Genomic DNA, 16,317 nt, shown 5'->3' on the forward strand with positions numbered 1-16,317 from the left:
ACATTCTGAATTATTTTCTCAAAAGATTAATCTGATCGGATATCACCTTACCCTAAATATCTCTCAAAAGTTTCTGACCCTTAGTAATTCTTAACATGGCCAGTGAAACTTCCCATGACATGCCCCTGTCAGCCTCTTCATTCTTATGTCATGTTTCCCATTACTCTCTCCATTTGAGCTATGTTTTGCATTGGGTCCACATGCCTGACACATAGTAGATATTCAAATGCTTTAGTTTGTTTGCTACTTTTATCTTTAAATTATAATGGAAAAATTTGCTCAAGTATTCTAAAAAAAATATTATTTGAATACAAATGTTTTATTTATTTAATAGAAAAAGATTAATGCTTGGTAGGCAATATTTAATGTATGTATCTCTTTATTATTTGGTGCCATGTCAATAAGAATGTTAATAGTGAAACTGACTATACTTCAATAAAAAAAAAAAGGGGGAGTGAAATAGTGAAAATAAGTTCCATTTATGGAGTCTCTGCCACGTACCGGGTACTATTCCAGGCACTTTTATCTCAACGACACAAGGAAGTAGATACACTTTTCATTTAACCAGTGATAATATCTGAGCATATGCTATGTGACAGATGCTATACAAGATGTTTTATACTTATTATCTTCCATCTTCACAATAGTGCTCCAAGATAGGAATTATTGTAATCCCCAATTAATAGACAAGAAAAATAAAGCTTAGAGAAGTTGAGAAGTGTCTCTTAGGACATACAGCTGGGAAGCAAAGGAATTGCAGTATTTAGTCTGACCATGCTGTCAATTTTTCCACTGCAACTCACTACCTTTCTGTAGTACAAACTGTATGATTATGATTTCCTATTTTAGATAAATTGCTGGATAAGTTCCGGTTTTAGATAAATTCTGGAAAAGTTGAGGTTATTTCATGAAAAAATATTATCTCCTTAGTTTTCTTTTTTTGTTTTCAGAGATGCATTTGCCTACGTTCAAGAAAGAAGATTTTGTATTAATCCTAATGCTGGATTTGTCCATCAACTTCAGGTAACTTCTCCTTCTTCCTCTTTCAGACAGTCTAAAGTAGTATAATTAAAATCTTATGTTCATTTAATTTAGTTGTAGTATTTTGTAAATACTTAAAAATTGCCATAATCTGACTAATTTCATTCTTCATTCTCGTTTACATCTCTATTTAAAAGTATTTTCTTAAAAGCTGCTGTTAACAAGAAGAAAAATTGTTAAAGGCATATTGTTAAGTATAAAGTAAAATAATTGATGTTAGAAATTTCTTCAGTTTTTTGTTTTGATCACATATACAGACCATAAGAGAGTTTATATTCTAAGTATATTACATTTAGCAGCTTTTTCTATTTTATGTGCTATATCTTTTCCATGTTCTTTTCATTTTGATGGTGCCTAGAAGATGCTCTAAAAGAGACAATAAAATAAACCTGTGAACATCTGATAAGTTTATTTAATTTTTTCCAAGAAGGAAAATCGTAAGTTGAAGAATGTGCTCTGGCTGATTCCATCCACTTATGGAGGAATAAATCTCACATTGAGACATAAAGAGCACTACAAAATGGGTTGTCTTGGTTACCAAATGTTAAATTTTAACTTCATTTTCATATTTAATTTACTTTTAGTTTTTATTTCATTCGTTTAAAAGGCACACAGTGGTATCCTTGACTTCAGCTTGTTTAGTATCTTGAAGATCATTCTAGAACAGCATATATAGCTCTACTTGCATATTTTTATGTGTATATGTGCATGTGTGTATATATGTATTATAGTTTTATGTGACCAGTTCTTTATACATGGACTTTTAGATTGTTTCCAGCCTTTCATGATTTTAAACAGTATGGGAAAGAATATCCTGGTAGATACATCTTTGTTAACATGTGTGAATATGCCTGTAAGATAATTGATCAGAGTGGAATTGCTGGATCAGAGTGGAATTGCTGGGTCAGAGGGCATTTGAAACTTGTTGTTGCCAAATTGCTTCTAAAAAGGCGGAAATAATGTAAAACTTATACCACCAGGAAACAAGGATGTGTTTACCCATACCCTAATCAATACCAATAGCAAAAAGTGTTTTATGAAACTTCTTAATCATTGTCATCAAGGTGGTAGAAGTGGCAACTCTTTATAGTTTGCCCATTTTTCTATCAAGTTGTTGATATTTTCCTCACTGGTTTATAAAGACTTTTTGTATAGTAAGAAAATCTTTAGCCAACTGATTTGAAATACCTTTTTTATTATATACCAAATTCTGATCTATACTTGAGTCTTTCTCTGACTTTGTATTCTGTTCCATTGGTTTACTTATTGCTGCACTTGTATCAAAGAATTTTAAAAACTGTATTATGTAATTTATATTACTGACATTAAATATTTAGTTTAATGAGGATTCCCTCATTAATGTTCTTTCTGGGATTTTCCTGGCAAGTTCTTAACACTTATTTTTTGGTGTGAACTTTACTGGAAGGAGTCCTGTAGTTGTTTTTAATAATACTATCTTTACATTCACAGTTCAGAAACCATTGACACCTTTAAAGTTTTCAGTCTTCCCCTCTAAGAGTATGTTCCATTTATTGAAGTCAGTTTCTATATCCTTTAGTGTTTTATAAAGTTTTCTTTGTATAGAATATATGCATTTCTTTTGAAATTTATTCCTAAGATACTTTTCTTTTCCCATTGTAAATAAAATTTTCCTCCAGAATGTTTTCTAATTGCTTATTTGTATATAGGGAAGCTATTGATTTTTATTGTTACCCATTGGCAACCTTATTAAATTCTAAAAAATCTAAGACATTTTCTAGTTGATTATCTTAGGTTTTCATCTCCGAATCATAATAATTTTGCCATTTTTCTAGTTTTTTTTGACTTCTTTCTCATTAGATGGTCATTGTATCAGAACAATGAAAAGTAATAGTGATGTAGTACTCATACTTTGTTCTTGATTTTAATGTCAGTGCTTCTAGTATTACATTGTGTATGTGTTTGTGTGAGTGTTCATCTGTTCCTATATAGAGTTTTTATCTGGAATAGATGTTGATTTTTAGCTGTAAAAAAGTTTTTAATGGAATGACTATGTAGTTTTACTCCTTTAAGCTATTAATGTGGTGAATTGAATTATTGGATCACACACATTATACTAGATGTCTTAACTTTGAATCATCCTTTTGCTTCACAAATAGATTTTATTTGGTTTTGGTAGACGATGTTCCATTAATGTATTGCTAGATTCTATTTGTTAATATCTTTTTTTTTCAAGAGTTTGGAATTAGTTGAATAAGTGATACTAGTTTGCAACTTTTTTCCTGTACTACCCTTTTCTGGTTTGGTGTCTATCACAATGTTCTCATTTGTAAAATGGAGGCTTGCTTTCTTTTTATATACTCTAGAACAATGTAAATTAGATTGGAGTTATCTGCTTCTTAATGTTTTGGTTATATATGATACCTGTGAAATCATCAGACCTTGATTTCTTAATTCAGTTGTTCATTATTTCATTCATATAGTTTGAGAGTGGACCAGTTCTTAGACAGCTTTCTTTATTTGATAGGTTAAGTCTGATTTGTATATACTCTTCAGGATATTGGATGGTTTCATAACCTCCTATAAAATCATTCATTTTATAAGATTTGACATAGATTTGAGGAAAATAATGTCTTGTATTCTTTTAATATCTTCTGATTCTGTGATTATTTTTCCATTCTTTTTTCTAATTTTGTATATCTGTGCTTTTTCCCTTGATAAGGTTATCTTAAATAATTTTTCTATTTTTGAATTTCTGCTTGCTTCGTGCTTTCCTTAGCTTTTGTTGTTTTTGCTGCTTCTGTTAATTTGTGAATTTCTTGAGTTGAAAGCTTAGTTCTTCATTCTTTCAAGAATTCAAGACTATGAATTATCCTCTGAGCATTGCTTTAGCCATATCCTACAGATTCTGCTATGCAGAATTTTTTTATTGTTATAACTTGATATTCTTTGATTTCATTTAACATTTTGAGTTTTTTAAAAAACTGTAAAGGTGATAGGATTTATTTTCTAATGTTTTCTTTGTGGCCCACCTAATATACAACTGATTTTATGACTATTTCCTGTGCATTTGGAAAGAAGATGTATTTATTCTTTGTTTTCAGGGCATAAAGTTCAATATACAGTCATCCCTCAGTATCCATGGGGGATTGGTTCCAGGACCCACTGTGGGTTCCAAATGCAAGGATGCTCAAGTTCCTTATATAAAATGGCATAATACAGTCAGCCCTCTGTATTTGTGGGTTCTGCATCTGTGCATACAGAGGGCTGATTGTACTTGTCCACTTGATCTGACTTGGGCTGAGAGAGGTGAATTGAAATGCTTTTACTATATTATGTTTCTGTTTATTTTTTCTTTATTTCCTCTAGTTTCTTTGCCAATTTTGGTGCTGTATTATATGGTACATAAAATTCAAGTTAGATCTTCATTGTAGTTATATACTTTATTATTTCTCCATTCAATTATTTTACCTTGACATTAACCTTGTTTAATATTAATATTATGATACTTACTATTTTGTTTGTTTACATTTGCCTTGTGAGTTTCTTCATTTCATTTTTTTCCACCTTTCTAAATCACTTTCTTTTAGATGCATGTCCTGTTATGGCCTATGGCTGAATTTTGCTATTTGATTTGTTACCAACATTTTTCTTTAATAGGTGAATTTATCCACTTTCGTGTTCTAAAAATGACATATACTTTTGTGTATCATTTTGTTTCATGTCATGCTTTCTGTTTTAAATACATCTTTTTTTAAACTTTTCATTATAAAATTCATTAATTTTTTGGTATGTTTGTATTCTTTTGATAATTTTTAAGTTTATAAATTGTTTTTAAATCTAATGGGCACAATTATAACTTTAATAACTATATATTATAACTATATATAACTTTTATTTATGTTTCTTGAGTTATCACATTTAAATAACTATCAGTTGATTTGCTCTATAAAAGATAAAAATTTATATACCTCTGCTTCTTCCCCCACCCCACTACCTGTTTTGTTGTTACGACTCTTAGTTCTTCTGAAAGCCACCTCTTATACCTTTAAAAATATTTAAATACTGTACCTCTTGGGGCTTTGCAGTTTTAAATAGCATTGACCAATACAGGATCATCTGCTTAAACTACGTTCTGTTATTTGTCCTGTCACCTCCTTTTTCAAAAAGATTATACTTTTTCTACATTGTTACAGATTATAATATATACATTCTGTCTTACAACCATATTTTCTAGTTGTTTATCCTTAGTTCTGTATTTAAATAGGATTCTAGTTTCTTAATTCAACTCCTGGAGTTTGTCTTTGAGCATATTTTAAAGAAGAGTTCTTGAACACTATTCCCTAAATCCTGGCATGTTGGAAAGTATTTTTCTGTTGCTCTTTTGTTTGAATGACAGTTGGCTAGATATAAAATTTTTGTTTAATGCTTTTTCCCTTATAGGCCTGTACACAGACCTGACATTGAATATTGCTCCAAAGAAGTCTGAGGGGAGCCTAATTAAAAAAAATTTTCCCCCTTAGAAGACATGATTGGGAGGAAGAAGTGTTGTCTGGATCAGAAGGGATGGTTTATCAGGATACATCTTATTGATTGCTCTGTATCAGTTTTTTTCTGAATCATAGTGTGCTCTTACCACTTACAGATTCAAGCCTTCCCTTATTTCAGAAAATTTTCTTCCATTATGTATTTGGCTTTTGTTTTGTTCTGTTTCATTTGCCTTTTTTTTCCTCCCAGAGACATAGTTTATGTTGGTTCCCTTTGTCTTCTGTATCTGCCATTTTTTCTGTAATTATTGCCTATCTTGTTCTTTTCTCTTTTTATTTGATTTTTCAGGGCTTTTCTTCCCTTTTCCATGCTTTGTTTCAACAAACATTTTTTTGAACTGCTCTAGGCAGTAGCAGTAAAGCAGAGAACAAAAGAGACGAATCTCTGACCTCATGAAACTTACTCTAATGAGAGAATTAGACAATAAACAAAGTAAGATATAGTAGATCAGGTGGTAATGGGTCACAGAGAAAAGTAAGGGAGAGAGGTGCAACGTGAATTGCATTTTTAAAAGGTGATCAGGAAAGGCCTTACTGAAGAAGTGATATTTAAGCAAAGACCTGGAGAAATTAAGAGAACAAGCTATGCTGATATTTGGGGGAAAGCATTCTAGGTAGAGGGAATACAGGCAAGTGCCTTGAGATGGAAGTGTGCATAATATTTTCAAGGAAGTGTAAGATCAGTGTGGCTGCAACAGAGTAAACAAGTGGAATAGTAGTAGGAGATTAGAACTGAGAGGAAAGGGGCCACATGTGTAGGCTTTTATAGGCCATTGTAAGTAAGGCCTTTGGCTTCTATTTTAAGTGAAGGAATAACTTCAGATCATCTGGCTGTTGTGTTGAATATAATATACTGTGTACATACTGTAGGGGTTGTTGGGCTAAGGGGTGAAGCCGATACATGAGTTAGGAGGCTATTGCAGTGGTGGAGTTTAAAGAGAATACTGGTTTGGACCAAAGTGGTAGCAGGAGAAGAGGTGAAGAAACATCAGATTCCGGATTTATTTGACAGTATAGCTAACAGGATTTGCTGATGGATTGGATGTAGAGATCAGGAGGAATCTAAGCATTTTAGCCTGAACTGCTACTTACTTGTACTTGAAGAGGAACTGCTACTTACTTGTATGGGAGAAAACTGTGTGAAGTTTCGTTTTTTGTTTTTTAATAGAGGTACTGGGGGTTGAATCCAGGACCTTGTACCGGCTAAGCATGCACTCTACTACTGAGCTATATCCTTGCCCAGGCCCCCAGCTGCATGAAGTTTGGAAGGGAATAAGATCGAATCGATTTTGGTCATGTTAAGATTAAGAGAGCTTTTAGACAATGTGCAGGTATACATATAAGCCCGGAGTTCATAAGAAAGAACTGTCTATCTAGGGTTTATCAGTATATAGATGCTATTGAAAGCCCTGAAACTGGGTGAGATCACTAGAGAAGTGAGTGTGGATAGAGAAAGATTTCAGAAACAGAACCTTAATGCACTCTCAACATGCAAAGGTTGGGGAGATGAGGAATAAGCAGGAGACTAAAAAGAGTGACCAATGAGATAGGAAGAAAATCAGGATGGTCTGGTGTTTGGGAAGTCAAGTGAAGGTGTTCGAAGGGTAGGGAATGAGCCTCTGTTTCAAAAGCTGGTAATAGGTTAAATAAGATAAGGGCTGAGAATTGACATTAGATTAGGAATGTGAAGTCATTGGTGCCCTTGAGAAACAGTTTTTTATGAAAGGGGAAGGATAAGGATAATCGCTCAGATTTCAAGGGAAAATGGAGAGAGGAATGTGAATGTAAGAATAGGTAATTCCAGGAATTATACTTAGGAGAAAACAGAAATGAAACAGTAGCTGGAGGGGAAACTAGGATTAAGAGGAGGGTTGTTTTCTAAAATGGTAGGAAATGGCATATTTATGTGCTGTTTGGAACAATACAGGAGAAAAGGGTAGGTGATAATGTGCCAGAATTGCACAGTATGGTCTATTCTCTTTGTTGATTCTGTTATATTCATTATTTCTGTAGGGCTTCTGTCCTCTCTTCCAGTTTTTTGTTGGGCTCTAATAGTTGTTGTATCATCTCTTTCATTGTCATGTTTCTTCCATGAGTCCTTTTATCTCTTCTTTGAACTTATTTCAGAAATGCCATATTCTCATTGATTTCATGGAGAACTATTACTAATTTTTACCTGCTTCATGGGGTAATTTTTATGCAGTATTCTTTATATGACTTTTGGTTATCACATCGCCCCATCCCCCACCCCCCGCAAATGTCTTTACATAAGATCTACTTTGGTTCCTTTTGGATTATTGGCCACCTTTGAACTGGAGATATTCTTCCTAGATCAGCTGTATTTGCCCAACAGGAAAGTGGGAAAGGATCCAGAGGAGTGGTTGGGAAAGGTAGGCAGCTTAAATTTTCCCAGCTGTCTTGGGAGACTTTCTCATTAACACTTTTCTTGGTGCTATGACTCTCTCTACTCAGTGAGTGGAGAGCGTGGATGTTCACATTTTCCTTAATATGCCCTGCCTCCTCCCACAGCCCACACATACTTCCTGACATTATCATTCTATGCAAAGGCTTCTTAGGTTTGTCTTAGGTCTGCCACCTTTATTGGAGAACTCTGAACTGTACCGACTCTGCCTGATACCTGCAGTTAGGCATCTTCTGTGCATATCTTAGTCTGGTTTCATTTTTTAAAAAAATGTTATTGTGAAATATAATATACATATAGAAAAATGCATTAAGTATAAATAAACATCCATGTAACTACCACCCAGGTCAAGAAATTGAACCTTTGCCAGGATCCCAAAAGCCCTCTTGATGAGCCTTCCTAATCACAATTCTCTTTCTCTTCATTCTTCTCATATTCGGGGGTATTGATGTTTCCTAGTTTCATCAAATAAGGAGTTCTCCATTGCTTGTTTCCAGAAAGGGGAGAGGGACATAAATGCCTATATTACTCCATCTGTAACTGGGAAGTAGAGGATTATTGATTTTAAGAAATTAGGATCAAATATAAACTTGAATCCATTAAATGCCTTATAGTAATCTGATTTTTAAAATATTTTATCTTATTCTTATAATCATTTTATGAGATTGCCATTTGGGATTTTTAGGGTATGTGTGTGTTTTAAAGGATGAAGTCAGAGATCATATGGCTTATGCCCCAGTGGCAGAGAACACATACTGACTGGCAGTTCAGTGTGTGATACCCTAGTGTAAGCTATTGGCTTGATTTATAGGCTCATTAGTAAATGTAAAGTTATGAGGTGGGAATTTTAAGCCTGCATTTCTCTTACAGCAATATGGCATCAGATTTTTCAGTATAAACTAACATAACAATACCAGTAACATACACATTAATCACTTTTTAAATGTTTTGGGTATCCAAGAATTTAAATGAATATTAAAGTTAGTTAAAATCTTTTTTAGGAATATGAAGCCATCTATTTAGCAAAATTAACAATACAGATGATGTCGCCACTTCAGATAGAAAGGTCGTTATCTGTTCATTCTGGTACCACAGGTAAGGATTTTTTCTTTTTGGAGAAAGTTGAGAAAGATGATGGTATGAAGGGTAGAAGAGAAGAAACATCTTTTGCTCATTACAGGTTACATTGAGCAATTTAAATTGTTTAGAAAACTTTCGGTGGAGTATTGAATTAAAATAATTTCAATTTTTAATTTTATAATTAAATGTATATGATACTGAGCTTCTGTGTATACATACTGTACCTAGTTAATTAGAATATGCTGGTTGGAAGATCAGAATTCTACTTCACTGAGTTTTAAATCTTTAAGTAGTATAAAAATTTGTTACAAAAATTAAAATAATAAGAGGGGTTTGGAGATGAGGTCCTATAAATACACTTGGTGATCTTATTAAAAATAAAAGGTGGTTAATAAATGAAAGCAAGGTGACTAATGTAAGCTACCTCAGTTTTTCTCTTGCCATAAATAATTGAGTCCTTTCTCCCTTCCCTGTTTCAGAGTGCCCCCTCTCCCATTTTCAAAGTTAATGATCCAAGCATGCTCAAAAACCTTTCAGCATATACCTTGCTTCTCTAAGACCTTGTTACTCTTATTTGTCCCCTTTCTTTTTATTGGAGCATTCATGGAGTTCATTTATTTATGGTTTTTCTCTCTCAGAGTTCCTTTCAGTCTTATTTGAACCAACAGCCTTTTAAGATAGGAAGAACAGGTTACATAACTAGTTAGTGTTGGACCTGGAAGTTAAACACTGGTGATCTGACCACAAGTCCAGTACTACATTGCATTTCCTTAGTGGTAATACTATATATTCTTCCCTCAGGCTCAACTTCCTAGTTGTCATTGACTCTACTCTACTTTGCAACTTCTGTCTAATCATTTTCCAAAATGTGAGGGTCTGTTTTCTCGATACCTAAAATTCCTTTCCTCTTTCAGAGTACATTTAATCTCGGTCTAGTTCAGATCCATGTTGGCTTCTTATCCAAACTCTTACTATTTCATCTGTTCTGTACATTGTGGCCAGGCTTATTTTCATGAAAGATAGTTCTAATAATGCTATTTTTCCTGTATAAAAGCCTTTATTGGCTTAATTCCTACTGAAGAAAATGCATAAAACATCACAGGTAGTAATTAAAGGCCCTTCTGATCTGTATTTGTATCTCTCATAATACCTCTATATGTGCACTCCAGAAAACTGAACTACTAATGGTTTCCTGTGTGTCTTCTATTCTCTACCTAGATAGCATCACATTCAGTCTCTCTGTCCTTAAAAACTTGGTTCAGATGTGTCATCTCCTCAAGAAAACACAATGATTAACTTTTCTTCCTCCAGTCTGTAGTTACTCAGAACATCCATAGAGCTTTATCTGTACGTTCTCACTTTCTGCCTTGCATTAGGTACTGTGTCTTTTTACCTCCCTTAGTAGAACGCAGGTGCAGCACTTCATCTGAAACTGTTACAGCCGCTGTACTTAGGCTTCGGATAGCATGTTTTCTTATTTATTCCATTGGTACTATATGTCTTTCCTTATTTTATTAATCTTACAGTGAAACTTTAGTTTGCTGCTGGAATCTTCTGTCTGTATTAACATTATTACCATGATTTAGCACAACCTTTAGGGCATAAGTTTAATAAGGTCATGCCATTGTTAGGCAGATAACACAGCCAAACCCTTTACCTGTTTAACTGCTCTCTCATTTTCCTCCATTGAGACTCAGATTTCTTGATTGTAACTATTAGGCATATAGGGATAGCTTTGATTCTATGTGGGAAGTTCCTGTACTAGCAGACTCTGATATGAAGAGTAGATAGAAGAAAATCCCTTCTGTATCTGCTACATGCTTTCCTTTCTCCCATCTCTAGACTTGTTGGTAATAAAATCAGTTTCAGTGGGAAAATATTTTTGACAGCATCTGTGGAAGCAAGAATATAATTACATCTATGAAATAAAATTGTACAAATATAATTTCTTAAATTTTATGTCCTAGGTTACATGATTATGGTGCCTAAAAAACATAAACTTGGTAACCAAACATTTATGTACCCATTATCCCTTTTAAAATTCTACTTTCAAACGATTTAAAAAATTTATGTTTATTATATGCAATACCTAAGACATACTTAATTCTTAAGAGGAAGCTGTCATAAAGATAAAAAGTCATTTGGGTAATTTATAACAGAAGAATTTATGAAAGTTTACTAAAAATTAAGTCATGGAATTTTCATACTGCATATATATATGGTAACGCTTCATGAAAAATGAAGCTTTTGCTAGCTGTAACATTCTAATGAATGAGTTTATTTGTATTCCCATTATATGTTATGTTCATGCAATAACTTTTAGGCAGTTTGAAGAGAACACATGAAGAAGAAGATGATTTTGGAAACATGCAAGTGGCGACTGCACAGAATGGCTGACTCAAGAGCTACGTTATAGAGGATGTGAATTTCTATTTGGGAAGGAGAAAATACTAGAGACAGTAATAATGTAAAATGGTAAAAACACAAGTAGTTTCTTTTCAGTTATATGTTGCTTCCAGACGTGTTTCTCTGCAACTTGTTGAGCAACATTTTAAGAGGTTGGACTTCTGCAATAGATGGCACTGATGGTTTTACTCCTTTTTTTTTTTTTAATTCTTTACAGTTTTATTATAAACCAAGAATTTTGGACTCGCAAAGAGGTATTATTGCAATAACGCACTTTTCATACTTGAAATTTATTTGTATGATATAAAGTTATTACTTTAAACAAAATGCAAGTTAGGGGGGATTTGTTTATAAAATCTAGGTAATTTATAACAAAAGAATTTCCTAACATTTGCTAAAAATTCATTTTGTGTTCTACATATTTAAAAATAATTTTACAGTTCAGTTTTATGATGGAGCCTCTTACAGAAACATTAACAAAGGCAGGGATCTGCCACATTTCTTTTTTAGTATAATTCAATAGCTTAATTACCTTTTATTTTTTTAAACTTCTTGATCCCTTATTAATAATCTTTAAATCATGACATTAGCCAACTATCCTTACTTTAACATGATCCAAGTATTGCTTCCTTTCCTATTACCTTCCTAATTTTATTCTACAGAAAAAAAGTTTAATGAACAAAGGAAGGTATTTTGCTTTATAATACCAGATGCTCAAAAACAAGGAGTTTTAAACTTTCAAGTGACTTTCCTTTAACATTCTTAAAAGCCAAATGTTGTGTTTGTTCATTTCAGAGTTATGTAGACTGTTTTTTCTTTGTCCAAAATGGTTCTAAATAGTAAATATAATAGACCAATGTAGCACTATTTTTTTCTAAACAAAGCCCAAAAAAGAAAAGTGCCTTGCCTCATTAGAAAAAATTTTAAAAAATAAATAAATCCTCATGACCTCTAAATTAGTATGTAGAACAGTGGTAAGTTTTGAACATCTTCCTGCAATTTCTGTTTTTTTTTTTTTAAACATAAATTAGCTCAAACTGAAAGTCTTTAAGGCTTGAAGAAACCTTAGTAAAACTATTTGGAATATGGAACATTTACTCCATTTTATACTGTCTTAATGATTCTGTCAGTTTGTTCTGACTTAGATGCTTTTCTTTGAGGATGCAGTTATTGGAGAAAGTGATTATGGAAGAGTCTGGTGTATTAAAAATTAGTATTGTAATCAATACAATGTAATCTTTACGCTGAGTTAATCCAAATTTCCCCCCATAATTTGCATTAGAGTCACTTTATGGATCCTAGGTTCTCCATGTTTTTATTTATACATATAAAAACTGTTCTAAGAAAAACTTTTGCTATTTTAAGAATGATGTTGGGGAGGAGAGGAGTGTTTTGAACTTTTTATAGTTGATGACTTAGGGTAGCACAAACAAAACTTCTTTGTATCTTACTTTTCTCAGTCCTCTCTGGAGGTGCTCTACTGATGGGAATGTTTTCCATACATTCCCTTAGTACCAATAGGTACTATGCAAGGTAACCTATTACACCAAGTTACCTACTTTGCTTTCCTCCCTTAGATTTAATAATACAGTGTAAGCTTTTTTAATCCAGCATAGCAGGAGAGTGGAAGTGAATCAAAATTGCTTTATTAATTGTTAATTCCTGTTGACCCAGGTGGTATTCCTTTTCTGATTTCCCTTCCCTTCTACTGTTTTACCACCCTGACAACAGCATATTGTTAATCCCATGTGGTCTCGTATTCTGTTGTGTGATTAGGTCATTGGGTGTGGTGGTCTAGTATAGTCAAGATTTGCATTGAGTGCTCTGAAATTCCAGTTGGTAAAGTGCCAGATAACACAGCTTTCCTGTATATAGATCACTATTGGGTAGATCAGCAAAGTCTCTTTTGCAGTCTCTTAAGCTTTGATGCTTCATTCAGCAAAAATTGCTTAAAAGGATCTTCATACTAGTACATTTAGGTCTTAAAAATGAGGCAGTTAAGATTTTTTTTAAATTAATTTCTTAAATACACATATCCTCTCCAGTAGTCTGGCCATGAATACAAGTTTGGTTATTTATTTATTTATAGCTGGTAATTTTCCACTTTTTCTAACCACTGTAACTTTTATGTTGTCACTGAAGTGCCTGCCCAGCACTGTATAGTAAAGACTGTCTCTCACAAACACTAGAAAAAGGGATTGTCATCTTCTTGAGTACTAATTAGTATGGACAAAATGTTTGTTCTTTCTTTCATATAAGAACACTGCAAGTTTGTTTTATCTTGGGTCCATTCGTCTACCTAATGTTGAGCTAGTTCTTCTGGTTGCTCTTCCTATTCTTCTTTCGGGCTCTATTTCCATAATTCCTTTATTTCCACTGTTGTTTTGTGATAGTTAACCAATCATGATTTGTTTTCTAGAATATTCAAATAATGTATGTGTGATGTAGCACCCAATTTTAAACATTAAATATTAATCTGGGCACAGAATTTAAAATGACATCACATCAAAATATAGAAAAACTATTTATTGTCCATTTTGAATGAAACATAAATATTGAAAATATTCAGATTGGAATGGCAATATTTTAACTCTCTAATTTTATTTCATTGGTTTGTGTTAATTTCTTATAAATATTTAAACAGCACTTATTTGTATCTATGTTGGAAAGGTTAAACCGTGATAGCTTTTGCTACCAACTCTCAACCACTTAACTTTCTGAGTAGAATATTTGTTTTGGGAGGATTTTGTGCTTCATCTGAGTTTAGAAGTAATGTCATAAAATGTTAAGCATGTCCTTTTAAAGAAAATATAAGGTTTCTAATTGTCTTATTACCATGGTAATTCAAGTGACCTAGAAGTATTTAACTGCAATCTTGAATTATAAAGTTGGGATGCAAATATAGAGATATATATCAAAATCTCAACTTGATGTAAAGTAAATGAGCAGTTACCTGGCGGATTTTTTTTCCCAAATAACTGTTTAACCATAATTTCATAACAAACTTAGCTTCATTTCAATATTTATTTTGTCCATTCATCAGTGCTCCAAAAAGGAAATGATAGGAAATAGCTGAAAGTTACTAAAAGGTTTTTTTTTTTTTATTGATTAGAAAAATAAGTTTCTAGGGTCTTTGAATGCTGGATTCTTTTTGTCTTACCCATCCATGGCAGCTAAAAAAATCACTCAAAATATTCAGGTTTACATGTTAGCTCTCTCATAGGGAGTTGCCATACCTCACAATTCAAAGTGTATTCTATGGATCAGTAACATTATACTGACATGTAATTGCAATTTACTATGCAGCAAAAATGATTCAAGAAGAAAAACAACCTACAGTGTCTATTTACCTTTGTATAGGCAACTGCTTAAGTTACTCTGCTTTTAACATTTGTACTTGGATAAAATGCTTATGTATGTATAGGAATGTCACAGTGCAAATGCTGCTAGCTCAGGCACAAAGTATTAAAATTATTTTGTGAAGATTGGTGGTTGTATTAAAACTGTTGTGCCATTATACCTCAAAAAGATTGAAAAGTTCATTTATACTGCTTATGCCTCAGAACTTCTTTATTTAGCTTGTCTTCCAGGTAAAAAGTATCCCAGTTTTACTCCCACACAGCTTAAGGAGGATAAATGAACGCTGGATATTGTGAAGCACTGAAGAGTGTTCTCTAAAATGTGGTCACACACATAAAAATGGTCAGTAGATAGAAGGCCTAAGTTTCAGCTCAAGTGTATTTTTAATGATTATTTGAAAAGTTTGGAGTTGAAAGTAAGGGAATTTGTGTCTGAAGGAAAGGGCAGACCATCCATAGAACAGCTTTCAGCTTATTAAAAAATGCTTCTTGCTTTTAGTATTTCCCATTGTTACCTACCTGCACACTATACTATTCTTCATCAAATCTAAGATGCCATCATTACCATCATGGCACCATTACTTTAGATCCCACTAAAAGGCACAAAAATACTGCTGAGTAAACTATGACAAGCCATTGGTCATAAAATGCATCCAGTGTAAAAATAAAATGTGCATCTTAGAGTCAGTGAAATACAAATACATAAAATGTATGGGGGGGGCTCAGTGGCAGAGCACGTGCTTAGCGTGCACAAGGTCATAGGTTCGATCCCCAGTACCTCCATTAAATAAAAACAAAAGTAATAATAAATGAGCCTAATTACCTCCCCCTCCAAAAAATGGAGCAAAATAAAAAAGTTACAAGTGCGACTTCATTATACCTTTTCAAAAGCAAACTGCTCAAAAATGTATTGAAATGTTTCATGTTTTTTTCATACTCAAGTTTACCCACAGCATGGTTTAGAAAAATCAAACTACTCTGGTTAACTAAAGCTAAATACAGATCATCAGTTTCCTCAGTGACACGATTTTTATGTACTGTACCTTACTTACAATGCTATTTCCTATAGAAGAGATTTAAGTAAGACCTTAAGAACACCATATAAAGGGATTTATTGAAATACCAACCTCGTAGGTAGTTTTACTTCAGATTAGTCAGTGGTAAGAAATGTAATAAAGTATTTAATTTTGCCTTTTATAGGTTTATTTTTTTAACGTGGATTTTTGGTTACCAGAATGTACCTAATGAAGCTACTGTCATAGGAAGGTTTTAGGGCTTCTGGAAAAGCAAAACCAGCTTTGCTGCTTTCTCTAGGGACAGATCAGTTCATCTGCCTAGGTCATCAGCAGGTAAGTAGTGCACCCTCTATTGGTGAAGAATTTCTGTGGTTTCAGAAAGCCAACTTCAGCTGCCGGGAAATACGAAATCTAGTTGAGGTAGAGTGAGTCAAAAGTGAGAAACAGGTAGTCTTTACTTTCTAAGC

At 33.1% G+C, this 16,317-nt stretch overlaps 1 protein-coding gene across 6 annotated transcripts in view; it reads left to right on the plus strand.

Annotated features, from left to right (window-relative positions):
- The window catches only part of STYX (serine/threonine/tyrosine interacting protein), a 38,976-nt gene that overhangs the window by 19,842 nt on the left and 2,817 nt on the right, over positions 1 to 16,317 (plus strand). For 2 of the 6 annotated variants that reach the window (XM_006199771.4, XM_031679052.2), the window contains 3 exons: positions 951 to 1,023; positions 8,991 to 9,084; positions 11,393 to 14,960. In XM_006199771.4, coding sequence (XP_006199833.1) covers positions 951 to 1,023; positions 8,991 to 9,084; positions 11,393 to 11,466 — 241 coding nt within the window. In that variant the 3' untranslated portion in view covers positions 11,467 to 14,960. Of the gene's footprint in view, positions 1 to 950; positions 1,024 to 8,990; positions 9,085 to 11,392; positions 14,961 to 15,053; positions 15,178 to 16,034; positions 16,184 to 16,317 lie in introns of those variants that run through there. The other 4 variants (XR_012073614.1, XR_012073613.1, XR_012073615.1 and 1 more) reach the window with 4 other exon arrangements.

Source organism: Vicugna pacos, chromosome 6 (assembly GCF_048564905.1).
Source record: "Vicugna pacos chromosome 6, VicPac4, whole genome shotgun sequence".
Lineage (NCBI taxonomy): Eukaryota > Metazoa > Chordata > Mammalia > Artiodactyla > Camelidae > Vicugna > Vicugna pacos.